We start from the raw sequence: 13,662 nt of genomic DNA on the forward strand, positions 1-13,662 counted from the left end.
TTTAAAAGACCCGCTTCAAAAACTTATTGCAGAAATTATCAACCAATCAAATCAACGTTTACAAAAGTGTCATTCGCTGCTCCTGTGACTTCCGTTTTACTTTATTTTTGACAGGTAAAAATAAATAATATTACATTTCTCATTTAAGGGTTGAATACAATAAGTTTGGTACCTGTTCGTCATACATGATTTACTCTTTGACAATTGCACAAGGAAAAGACCTGAGATGACAAGTTATGCCTTAAGAAATCACATTTAAATTAAGCCTGGATGCTCTGACCTCAGATTCCCATTATAGAAATGAACTCTGTCCCATTGCATTGTATACGGAAGATTCTACCACTGTTATAATATTTTTGTGGGTCGGAGATATGTGAGTGTTCACTGGAATATCGTTGTCTGTTTTTTTTCCATTGGTACCCAAAACAATTATGATTATGATTGACAATGATAGGAACCCTCATAAAAACTCCAAGTTGAGCATTCGTGTACAAGCTGAAAGTCTGAAGAGTCCTTGTGAAAGGAATTCCTAGATTTAGACAATAACATTCATTATGTCTGATCATCTCTTTATACTCAAACTCAGCAATTCACAACATTTGAGGAACCAAAATAGGTAGAAAAACATGCACACATGAATGGTTATATTACATACACATATGTTATAACTTATGGTCCACCATATCTTCTTTTCATTACAAGAATTTGTTTACAGTACTTTATACTGACTTTTTTCACAAAATTTAGATCTTTAATGTGTAAGTTGCTTTACTATTGTCCATTTTAACTTTTGTTTGAAATGTAAATATGACAGTGAAATTAATGACCATCACAACCATGAATCCTGATCTCTTCAAGACTCTTGGTTTGATTAATTACATTATATAAGCATGATAAGGTGTAGAATAGTATTACACTCATACTTTACTCCAAATTAGTTTTAATCAGGAAAGGTGAAACATCGGTATAATCCTACTTATATATAAATTTTTATATTATTATTTAATTGCCAGATTACAGATGTGTCAAGTTACACCCTATTGAATATGGCGACTGAGGCTGAGGGTAAAATTCAGGTAAGAGGTTCAAAATACTATCTCTTAGGCTCATATACATAGAAATCTTTTTAGTTCATTGTTTTCATTTAACATGTTCAATTTTTATGGTCACTGCAAATCTAATGAACATGATATGAAAGTTTATTACAATTTTCGTTTGCTGAAAAACAAACTTTTCTTAGGATGATAAAAATGAAAATTCTTCAAATTTCTCCACAGATTTTTACTGCTGTATACATTGTTAAAACAGTTGTTTAGTTTCATAAATGGAGGTTCTTTTTATTTTTAAAAAGGTTATACACTGTTATTACATGTAAGATCTATTATCTGGTTTTAATAATACATGTATATGCAAAAAAAAAATCAATGTTTTATTTTTATGAACATTATGGATCACTGTACATGCTGTATCTAGTCAGTCTTTTTGATTGAAGAAAAAAATCCTGTAATCTTAAGGTTTAATTTCCCTTGTTCAGATATCATTGGCCAAAATTTGCATGAAATATTTGCCACTTGACAGTAAGCTATCAATCATTTTCCAGATATCCACTACAAAATTGTATCGATCTTTTCAAATTTAATCTCTATTAAACCAAGAGAAAATTAAAGAATTATTGAGTGATGCAGAAATTATTTCCCATTTTTTGTGTTGACACCTTTTATATCTGACAGCATGGAATTTTCTTTATTGTTAAAGGCCTTATGTCCTATAATTGCATACAATTGCATGACATCGGGTAAATATTGTTTTATTGGCAATCATACCACATCTCATCTCAATGCTTTGATTTTAATGTTTCCTTGGGTAAACAATGGTACAAAATGCTTAAATGCTTATTAACATCATGTAACAGTTCAATGATGACTACTTATTTCCTGTTATACATAATTCACAAAAAAAAAAAGTAGCCACAAAAATTTAACGATATCTATAATGCCACTCTTGCAATAGTAGAGAGTTTGAATGGGGTTTATAGAATATAGACTAAAGGGCCAGAAAATAAGAATATGAAAAAAGCCCAAAACATTACAAAGAATAGAGAATAACAACCTTATAATTTAAACAATACAGAAAGGAAGACCCCCCCTTTCCAGGCCCTAAAAGTAAGGAGAATTATATTTTCTGGTCTGTGTAGACCCCTCTTTCCAGGCCCTAAAAGTAAGGAGAATTATATTTTCTGGTCTGTGTAGACCCCTCTTTCCAGGCCCTAAAAGTAAGGAGAATTATATTTTCTGGTTTGTGTATTGGTCTGTTATTCCATCCGTCCAGTCTGATAAGATACATGTATGATGTATCAGGTTTAAGTTATTGATTAAGGTTACAGTTGACAAGGAAGTTGATGTCACATCAACTTGAAAGATAGTGCACATATTCATTACGATATGAACTTTTAAAAGTATTACACAAGAGCTTTTTAAACTAATTATGAGTGTACTATTTTTACCCTGATCCCCTGATTCCCTGAGCAAAGAATTGTGATGGTGTGAAACCAGTTCATTCTAAGGTTAAATTTTAGGTTATCAGGTATCTAGTATCAGGTTCAAGGTTTTGGTTAGGATTTTTTACAAGGAAGTTGACATCACATCATTTAAAAAAATGAGTACTGATAATGATTTTGATGTATATTTATTTAAGATTTAAAATCATTTGCCAAATTACAGTTTTGACCCTAATTTTACAGTTTACTAAACATAGACATAGGATTTAGTGCAGGGAGGACATATGGTATCCAATGGAAACATTCTTGTTGTGATGCAGTTCATTCATTATTTGAATTGAAAATTAAGAAATTTAAATGAAAAGAGATATAAAGATCACATTTATATATATATACTAGTAAGCTTAAAATCAAATGTAGAAAGCAGAGTTTCATTATTAGTGAAATTTTGATTGGTAGGAAAAGACCCCAAAATAAAGAAGAAGACGACAAACTTAACTGGCTTCTAGTAGACTTCTAACAAAAACACAATACAATAAGATTTAACCTTATTTTGACTTAAATTTTTAATAACAATTTTAGTTGAGATATAATTTTTTATCAAACAGTGTCAAAGCAAAGGACATTAAGGATGTTAAGTTCTGATAGAAAAAGAAGTAAGAAATTTTATTTAAGATGTTTACCCTGCTCCTAGTGCAATTTAAATAAGGATTCCAATAAGATTTTGTATACAGTTAAGTATAGTAAACGGTGTGTCTGATTTATAAGTAAGTCAATTTCAGTACTGTAAATGAAAGGACTTATATATGATGACTGAAATTAGTGGCCAGCATTATACTGTTAGGATGGATATTTCTCTTATCTCATAAACTAAACATTTCTTAACTTTTACACAATGTAGCACTTTGATTTCTGTTTGACACAAATGTTTGGAAGAGGGATATAAGTACAGGTATTCAAGTGTTATGAAAGACATGGAGCTCTTGTCATCTCAACATGAAAATCATTAAATCTCATTACAAACATTTTTGTACTTTTATTAATAAATTTAAAATGAGTCATAATTGTCATCTTATGTTGTGTTGTGTAATTTATAGACTGGGTTAAAATTCAAAGGATCAATGTTTGACATATCTTGCACTTGCATAGCTGTGAGAATCATTGTCAATATCATGAATATCAAAGCATGTAGTAGGGGGTGGCCAAGTGGTCTAAGTAGTTACTACTGTAATCACTAGCCAGTCAACACTGCTGTGGTTGTGAGTTTGAACTTCGCTCGTGCGGGTGCACTCCAATCCGATCTTTATTGACTAGGATTGTCAGTTTTCCTATCGAAGCTCTGTTGTTTCCTCCGGGCACTCCCGCCCTGGCTTCCTCCACCAATAAAAACTGGCCGCCATGAGTAGCCTAAATGCAGTGCTTAAAAGTGGCGTTAAAACATCAAAAATCAATCAATCAAAGCATGTTGTTAAAATATGGTCAGTCTTACCCAATTGTCATTATAAATGGAATTTGTAACTTATAACAAGACAAATTAAATACCATAATGTATGGCATTCTACAAAGCATCCAGATTTTCTGTGTACTGTGGGATACCATTTTTTTGTGAATTTCTCTGTTACAGGTAAACCATTAATATAAATACTTATCAATAGACACATTTTCTATAAGTTTGTATGTAGACTTTGATGAAAACCACGAAATTAAAAATCCACCAAAATGCAAGTTTCCCTCCATCCTCGAAAAAGTTGGTAAGGGAAATTAATGAATCCACAGTTACTGGGTTTCTTTACCTGGCCTTGAAGGCATAACACTTTTGCTCAGTGCTTGGAGCACAAAAATCATGCTAGAAACATGAAATCCAGCAATTTGATTGGTTGATTTTCGAGTCTTGAGTACAAAAATCATGCTCAAAAGTTTTATGACCGTGAGGCCAGGAGTCAGATTCACAAAAAAAATTGTATGACTATGAATGATCCTAAGTACACTGAAATGTTCATTCATGACTTACAATGGATATAAGCTGTCAGTTTCTTTTGTGAAACCTACTTCTGAATCCTTGAATACTATATGAGATCTGTATAAATGAAAACCTCAACATCTTGCCTTCAGAAAACTACCAAATGTCTTTTTTTATAAAGTAAATTTGATATTCTCCAAGAGGAGATTGACATAAAACATGTAAAGAAATAGAATCATCAGCCCAATGTATTAGTTAGGTGGAATTTTGGTTTGCAAGCTTCAGTGTCTCCTCCTGAATATGCATGAAATATTTGCCACTGGACATTAAGCAACCATCAATCAATCAATTCAGTGTCTCCTGTTTTAGCCTTTTGAATTGTAAATTACATATATGGAATTAGTACTTTATATACCAGAACATTTTATTAACAATAGAAAGTGAATATTTCCTGTGTGTATCTATACACATTTCAAGTACAGAATCAAGGCCAAATTGATGTTTAAAACTCGGATAATCATTTTGAACTAACATATAACTTGGCAAATGGGTTACAAAATTAAGTATAACAATTACAGTCTGTTTTTACAGTTTGATAAAATATAAAAGGAGATATGGGTCAAACTTCAATGATACAGCAACCAAACAACAAAAATAACCAGGAATACACTTAAAAATGTACATCATTTATATAATCACACAGAGTTTAATACAGGTCAGGGCCTAGCTTAATATTTTCATAACTCCTTCTTAATATCAATGATAACTAAATGCTTAATTCTAGGCTCATCCTTTTAACTAGATATTCCTCTTGAAAAGAATTGATGGAGCCTACTATTTGTAATTTATCTGACATATATGTTATCATAATTACATACATCAAATGCATTTATTGCAAGCATTAATCTACAAGCACAATACATGTGTAAAATGATTAGGTCAAGTAGAAAATCACACTTTATGTAACGTCGCAACAAATAATTAAATTTGACTGGCCTTATTGAACTCTTTTTGAAGTTTGCCAATAATAATACACATACATGTGCTGCAATAAATATAATCGTTTTTAATTTAATGGGGACATATTTTTCATGCAGACAATCTTAAAAGGTAGGTATACATGCATGTACATGTAAACGGTATAATACTGTATTGAGAAGGTGATTATGTTGTGAATTATTTTCATTTAAAATGTATGTTTTGATGTCTTATTGATGTTGTAATTATACACATGCTATCATCATAAAAGAATGTTTTGAATCTTTGAAACATACATGTTCAATATGATTTTTGTTATCTTTACTGGAATAAGCATGTGTATTAATGAAAGTGCTTAAACATTTGTTATTTAAAGGCAATTTGAGTATAATGAATCCTTAATATTCATCATGATCCAATTATCTTATGTGGATAAATAGGTACATTATTAATTTAAGTACACCAATGCAAATGTACAGACAAATGAAATAAAAATTAGGAAATAAAAACATTGGTACATGTATTATCATTTATTTCTAGTATTATCCAGAAAAGAGATTAACCCAGTACAGCAAAATGCCTAGTGTGTAGGTAAAGGTAATATCTTTGGTTAGCTTGCTAGCTCAGAACCGTGAAGTCATTTTTGTCGAGCCTGCAACTTTTGTTGCAGAAAGCTCGACATAGGGATAGTGATCCGGCGGCGGCGGCGGCGGCGGCGGCTACGGCGGCGGCGTTAGCTAACTTCTTAAAAGGTTTATATTTTAGAAGGTGAAAGACCTGGATGCTTCATACTTTGTATATAGATGCCTCATGTTACGAAGTTTCCGTCAGTCACATGTCCAATGTCCTTGACCTCATTTTCATGGTTCAGTGACCACTTGAAAAAAAAGTTCAGAATTTTTATAATGTTGAATTCTTTCTTATAATAAGTAATAGGATAACTATATTTGGTATGTGCGTACCTTGCAAGGTCCTCATGCCCGTCAGACAGTTTTCACTTGACCTCGACCTCATTTCATGGATCAGTGAACAAGGTTAAGTTTTGGTGGTCAAGTCCATATCTCAGATACTATAAGCAATAGGGCTATTATATTTGGTGTATGGAAGGACTGGAAGGTGTACATGTCCAACTGGCAGGTGTCATCTGACCTTGACCTCATTTTCATGGTCCAGTGGTTATAGTTAAGTTTTTGTGTTTTGGTCTGTTTTTCTCATACTTTATGCAATAGGTCTACTATATTTGTTGTATGGAATGATTGTAAGGTGTGCATGTCTAGCTGGCAGATGTCATCTGACCTTGACCTCATTTTCATGGTTCAGTGGTCAAAGTTAAGTTTTTAAGTTTTGGTCTTTTTATCTAATATTATATGCCAAAGGTCAGCTATATTTGGTGTATGGAAATATATTATGATCTATATGTCAGTTGTGCAGGTTTATTTGACCATGACCTCAATTGCACAGTTCATTGCACAGTGTTAAGTTTTTATATGACCGCAAATTTTGAAAAAATTTTCGTCGTATATTGCTATCACGTTGGCGTAGGCGTCGTCGTCGTCGTCTGGCGTCCGAATACTTTTAGTTTTCGCACTCTAACTTTAGTAAAAGTGAATGGAAATCTATGAAATTTTAACACAAGGTTTATGACCACAAAAGGAAGGTTGGTATTGATTTTGGGAGTTTTGGTCCCAACATTTTAGGAATTAGGGGCCAAAAAGGGCCCAAATAAGCATTTTCTTGGTTTTCGCACTATAACTTTAGTTTAAGTTAATAGAAATCTGTGAAATTTTGACACAAGGTTTATGACCACAAAAGAACGGTTGGGATTGATTTTGGGAGTTTTGGTCTCAACAGTTTAGGAATTAGGGGCCAAAAAAGGGCCCAAATAAGCATTATTCTTGGTTTTCGCACAATAACATTAGTTTAAGTAAATAGAAATCAATGAAATTTAAACACAATGTTAATGACTACAAAAGGAAGGTTGGTATTGATTTTGGGAGTTTAGGTCCCAACAGTTTAGGAATTAGGGGCCAAAAAGGGACCCAAATAAGCATTTTTCTTGGTTTTCGCACCATAACGTTAGTATAAGTAAATAGAAATCTATGAAATTTAAACACAAGGTTTATGACCATAAAAGAAAGGTTGGGTTTGATTTTGGGAGTTTTGGTCCCAACATAATAAGGGGCCCAAAGGGTCCAAAATTAAACTTTTGTTTGATTTCATCAAAATTGAATAATTGGGGTTCTTTGATATGCTGAATCTAACTGTCATGACTGTGTATGTAGATTCTTAACTTTTGGTCCCGTTTTCAAATTGGTCTACATTAAGGTCCAAAGGGTCCAAAATTAAACTTAGTTTGATTTTGACAAAAAATGAATCAGTTAGGTTCTTTGATATGCTGAATCTAAAAATGTACTTAGATTCTTGATTATTGGCCCAGTTTTCAAGTTGGTCCAAATCGGGGTCCAAAATTAAACTTTGTTTGATTTCATCAAAAATTGAATAAATGGGGTTCTTTGATATACCAAATCTAACTGTGTATGTAGATTCTTCATTTTTGGTCCTGTTTTCAAATTGGTCTACACTAAAGTCCAAAGGGTCCAAAATTAAACTTAGTCTGATTTTAACAAAAATTGAAATCTTGAAGTTCTTTGATATGCTGAATCCAAAAATGTACTTAGATTTTTTATTATGGGCCCAGTTTTCAAGTTGGTCCAAATCAGGATCTAAAATTATTATATTAAGTATTGTGCAATAGCAAGTCTTTTCAATTGCACAGTATTGCGCAATGGCAAGAAATATCTAATTGCACAATATTGTGAAATATCAATTTTTTTTTTAATTAGAGTTATCTTTCTTTGTCCAGAATAGTAAGCAAGAAATATCTAATTGCAAAATATTGTGCAATAGCAAGATTTTTTTTTAATTGGAGTTATCTTTCTTTGTCCAGAATCAACTTAAATCTTTGTTATATACAATATACAATGTATATTCACTTTTTACTACCAACTGATAAATTAAAATAATCTTTACCATTCAGTGATAACAAGCAGTTTTTTTACATCTTAATATTTTATGATGTATTTAAATGAGTAGTTATTGTTGCAAACTCCATTAGAAATTTTAATTGAAATTAGTTTTGGAATAAGGGAAAGGGGGATGTGATTAAAAAAATTGGGTTCAATTTTTCTCATTTGAAATTTCATAAATAAAAAAGAAAATTTCTTCAAACATTTTTTTGAGAGGATTAATATTCAACAGCATAGTGAATTGCTCTAAGAGAAACAAAAATTTTAAGTTCATTAGAACACATTCATTCTGTGTCAGAAACCTATGCTGTGTCAACTATTTAATCACAATCCAAATTTAGAGCTGAATCCAGCTTGAATGTTGTGTCCATACTTGCCCTAACCGTTCAGGGTTCAACCTCTGCGGTCGTATAAAGCTACGCCCTGCGGAGCATCTGGTTGTGTTTTGGTCTATTTTTCTTAAACTATAAGTAATAGGTCAACAATATTTGTTGTATGGAAGCTTTGTTAGCTGTACATGTCTGCCTGGCATGGTTCATCTGACCTTGACCTCATTTTCATGGTTCGTTGGTCTTTGTTTAGCTATCTTGGTCAATGTTAAGTTTATGTGACAGTTGTAATAAAGCTTTATACTTAGGACTTTCAACATAATATCAATGATTAGTAAAGAAGGCGAGACATTTCAGTGTGTGCACTCTTGTGTAGGTTAGGTGTGACTATCCTCTTTAAAGATTAGACTAGTCAGACAAGCCAGATAACCAATCTATCTGTATGTAGGACTAGACTACTCAAAAAGGAGGCCCAGGTAGAATACCTTAACGTATAAAGATTTCACAGTTCAGCTAGCAAGCAAGCTATCCAAAGATATTACCTTTACCTACACACTCATGTCATTTTGGTATAACATTTTTTATGTCAGTAATTTTATTTGATACCTGGTAGTAAAAAAAACTATCATACTCAGACTAAGAAATTAACCAATCAAAATACTGGATTAGGTGTTTCCAGCACAAAACTTGTACTCTGAGTACTGAGTTAAGTTTTATGACAGAGGACCCCTCTCTTATAAAAGTCTCTGTTAAATCAACTTGTTTGCTCTCTTAGACAAAGGCCCATATCAAATTTTGCTATAACTTGCATTGGTGTCCATCTTCTGTTATTCTTGAGTTTTCGGATGCTGGTTGGAAGTTTAAATCGGCTGCCAATAGCAACTATGGTCAGCTTTTTCATTGAAATCTTTAATTAGAAATTACATTTTGCATTTATTTTCAATAACAAACATTACAAACAAGGAATTATTTAATTCTGGAATAATATTGAATTCTGAAAAAATGATGAAACAAGTATGATAAAAACTAACCCAACAAATAAGGTTTGGCCATGCACTGATGGCTAAAGGGGTTGGTTAGTTAATACTGAAATGATAGTGATAGTAAAATTAACCTTAGCCAGGTGTACATGGCTAACAAGCATGGCTAACCCTATTTGGTTGGGGTAGTTTTCATCATATATTTCTAATAAATTTTCCAGAATTCAAAATTATTCCAGATTCAATTATTTCATTGTTTACAGATGAAGGTCAATGAAAATGATCCATTCAGATATATACTTCCTTCAAATATATAAACTTAAGAAGGTACTTGTAATTGTCAAGTATTGTTTCTTTTAAAAGTTTTAAATGTGGTTCATTTGTTACATTATAATGAATCAAATTTTTGATTCTTTGTTTTTCAAAACAGTCTGTATAATGATTGATTATGAGGGTGGTTGGTAGGCATAGGGGGTGAGGGGAATGTCTGCATTGAATGTGAAACTGTGTTTTTAACACATCTACATTGTATCTTTTTTTTTCTTTTTTTTTTTGTAAGAAAAAGAAAGATGTTTCATTATCAGTCTATTAGCTATACATAATTTAGCTTTGCTTTATCATTTGTGTGCTTGATCAGCTACAAGTTCACATCATGTGACATTGGAATCATGTGACTTGTTATGCATGTATTATAAACTGGTGATACATCCCTGTCAAAGAACCTGAACCAACTCCTTATGCAGTTCATGAGATTCTGTTTAATTTTTATGTTTTAAAAATATTAGAATTTACTGAACAACAATATACATGTATGCACTTCATGTATGTCAAGATTAGGAGATGGGGTTTTATCTCTAATGAGATAACGATCCACAAGAGACATAGGACATGTAAGATAAGGATCTAAACAATGATTTTTTACATAGCTCTGTACAGTCTTCACAATGAGCAGAATTAACACATAAAAATTGTGACGGTGACAGAGAAAGCAAGGAAAGATCCTAAGAACAAACTTTAAAAATCAGTTGGAAAAAATCGGACCTGTCATTGAATAGAATTAAATTTGCACACAAAAACCCTTACAAAAAGACTAGAAACTGTTTTTTTTTTACTAATTCTTATATACTTTCTTTGTTTGAATCCTGATACATATGTACGTGTATGTAAGTTTTTGTTTTTGAAACTTGAATATTTTCATGCAATCTAAAACAGTTGACTTCAAGTTCTGTATTTCTTTAATTAGTATAGATACTTAGATCGTATTTATTCTGTACTGAAACCTTAAGAATTTAAGTGTATGAAATATAACCATCTTCATTAAATCCGAATGGAGTTATATGAGACCAGGACAGGAACTTCTTGGTTGATAACTAAACTAGACTTTAATTTTGAGTACAATTATAATGATGGTTGATGCTGATCCACTTCCGTTGAGTTCTGTATCTTTGGATTTTGAACATGGATTGGATCTTTTTTTTTTAAAGGATAACGCTTTCTAAAAAGGTTGGAAAGACTTATTTTACTACACATATATGATATTATTCCTAAGGTAAGGGTAAGTTTAATATTTATGAGTAAGTGAAATACAAATAAAATATATATCTTGTACAAGTCACAGCAATAAGTGTTGAAAAAAGAAATATTTTTAATTGCTTACTGTGGATTTATTTTTTGTTGGAATAAACTATTTGTGGGAATTTCATGGATACAGGCGAATCAAGATTTCAAATGTTCAAAGAAATACTTATTTTCTATAGGTTTGTATGCAGTCTTTAACAAACCACGAAATTAAATATTCATGAAAATGTAAGCCACGAAAAAATTGGTACAACAAAAAATAAAATCAACAGTACTTACTTAATTATAATTGCTTAATGTATTTTGATAGAATTTTTTATAGTTGTCAATGTATGTGATTATTTATAGGATAGCAGTGATGATGATACTGATCGTGGGATTTATTACGATGCTATATCTACAACCTCAGCTCTAGACTTGACTGATGACTCCACTGAACCTGATTCTCCAACGAATGTGGAACCGGTGACTGTCAGTAATTTCTTTGAAGCATCTGTTGAGACAGTCAAAGAAGATACTGATTCTGAAAATTTAATAGAATTAAAGATTACAGATGAGGACTTGGAGGAAGCACTTAGACAGTCAGATTTACTTGAACCTGAACAGTCAAACATAGTTAAACAGCCAGTTTATGCTAATGAAACTGAACAGTTAGATTTAGTTAAAAAACAGTCAGATTCAAAACTTCTTACAGAACAGTCAAATGTAGTTGAGCAGCCAATTTACACTAATGTTCCTGAGCTGTCAGACTTGAGTAAACGACAGTCAGATTCCAAACTTCTTAATGAACAGTCAAATGTAGTTGAACAGTCAGATTACACAAATGAAACTGAACAGACAAAGGAAGTTAAACAAAAGTCAGATTTAGTCAGTAGTGTAAAACTGTCATTTGGTCAGGTTGGTGTAAAAGGACAAACAAGTAAAGTAAGCGTGAAAGAATTGAGTAAGAAATTTAAAGTTGAAGATGACACTAGGGGTACATACTGTTTAGCAAAACCTCTTAAATTAGACTCAGACCAATATTGTTTGGCAAAGCCTGTGACTGAGGACCCTGACGGAGAAGGCTACATAAAGGCAAACAAAGTAAACAAATCATTGGTACGAAAACCAGCCAAATACAAATATGACCCCCCGTGGAACAGTGAGTTTCCCATGGTTATGGTTCCTGGGAAAGTAGATCAGGGCGAACAAAAAAAAACTTCTCAAAAGAAAACTGAATTAGTTCAAGGAGACAAACAAAATGAAGTGTTTACAGAAGTGAAACCTGACTTTGTTACAAGTGGAGAATTAGAGAGAAGTGGAAAGTACAATCATTTATTTGAAGGATCAGTATCAGAAGAGCCAGTAATGAGTAATTTGTATGGGATTTATACTTCTCCACCAGAGGAGGAAACTGACCAACCACAAGAAGAAGGTAATTATCATTGTACAACTAAGTATATTTATCTACATAGCACTTGGCATATCATGCATCTTCTTAATTCTTAAGTTTTTCAAGTAGAAATTATTGTGAAAGGCTTAAATTTCTGATTTAGTCATGTTTGTTTTTCTAAGACAATTGTTGTAAATGCATACATTTAGTATTTTATATCTTTTCTCAAATTATAGGTGTCCGTACTAGTTTGAAAGCCAAAACAACACAAAAAGGTATTTTGTATACAAATTTTAAAAGATCAAAGCTTTGCTTATCATGCTTATGCCTACATGAATTAAATGTAGAATATATATATGTATTGACACAGATTACCTATTACTCTATTGCTTAAAAACATTCCTGAAACACGGTTAATTTTGGAAAAAAATGATGATCAGATTTGAAGTAGGTAGGTATACGTACCACCATACTTTTAAGAGACAAAACAGAAACATTTCCCTTCATGCATGTACATGTATATAATCAGAAGTCCGTTATTCTGAGAAGTGTTCAACATTTGTTATTGTTTTTGACAATCTTATTAAAATTATTTACTCCCTTTCTGATATGTTGCACATCTAGGTGCGCAACATTTTAGAAAGTGGCAATTAAGGTGGTACCCAACACTTTCACTAAAATTAATTTGGCTCGTTTAATTTTCATAAAATTTTGTCAAAGTATTTACTTTTGACCCTTTAACAAAAATATATAAATTTCAAAAATTTTGAACCAACCATTTGATCAGAAAAAATACACTGGTTATATAGCAGTTTGACAAACACTAATTTTGATCATTGAAAAGCTTAATATTCCCTTAACAACGCAACGTAATTAAAACGTTTAGCTGATTTTACAGAGTTATCTCCCTGTAGTGTTAATGGATTCAATTTTGATTAGATT

General features: G+C 31.9%; 1 protein-coding gene across 1 annotated transcript in view; it reads left to right on the forward strand.

The window, feature by feature from the left end:
- The first annotated feature begins 80 nt into the window (after positions 1-80).
- The window catches only part of LOC139501450 (rho guanine nucleotide exchange factor 10-like), a 65,878-nt gene continuing 52,296 nt past the window's right edge, over positions 81-13,662 (forward strand). Inside the window, exons 1-4 of the mRNA XM_071290526.1 lie at positions 81-114; positions 1,021-1,076; positions 11,697-12,762; positions 12,957-12,995. Coding sequence (XP_071146627.1) covers positions 1,047-1,076; positions 11,697-12,762; positions 12,957-12,995 — 1,135 coding nt within the window. The 5' untranslated portion in view covers positions 81-114; positions 1,021-1,046. The remainder of the gene's footprint in view (positions 115-1,020; positions 1,077-11,696; positions 12,763-12,956; positions 12,996-13,662) is intronic.

This window comes from Mytilus edulis, chromosome 13 (genome assembly GCF_963676685.1).
Source record: "Mytilus edulis chromosome 13, xbMytEdul2.2, whole genome shotgun sequence".
Lineage (NCBI taxonomy): Eukaryota > Metazoa > Mollusca > Bivalvia > Mytilida > Mytilidae > Mytilus > Mytilus edulis.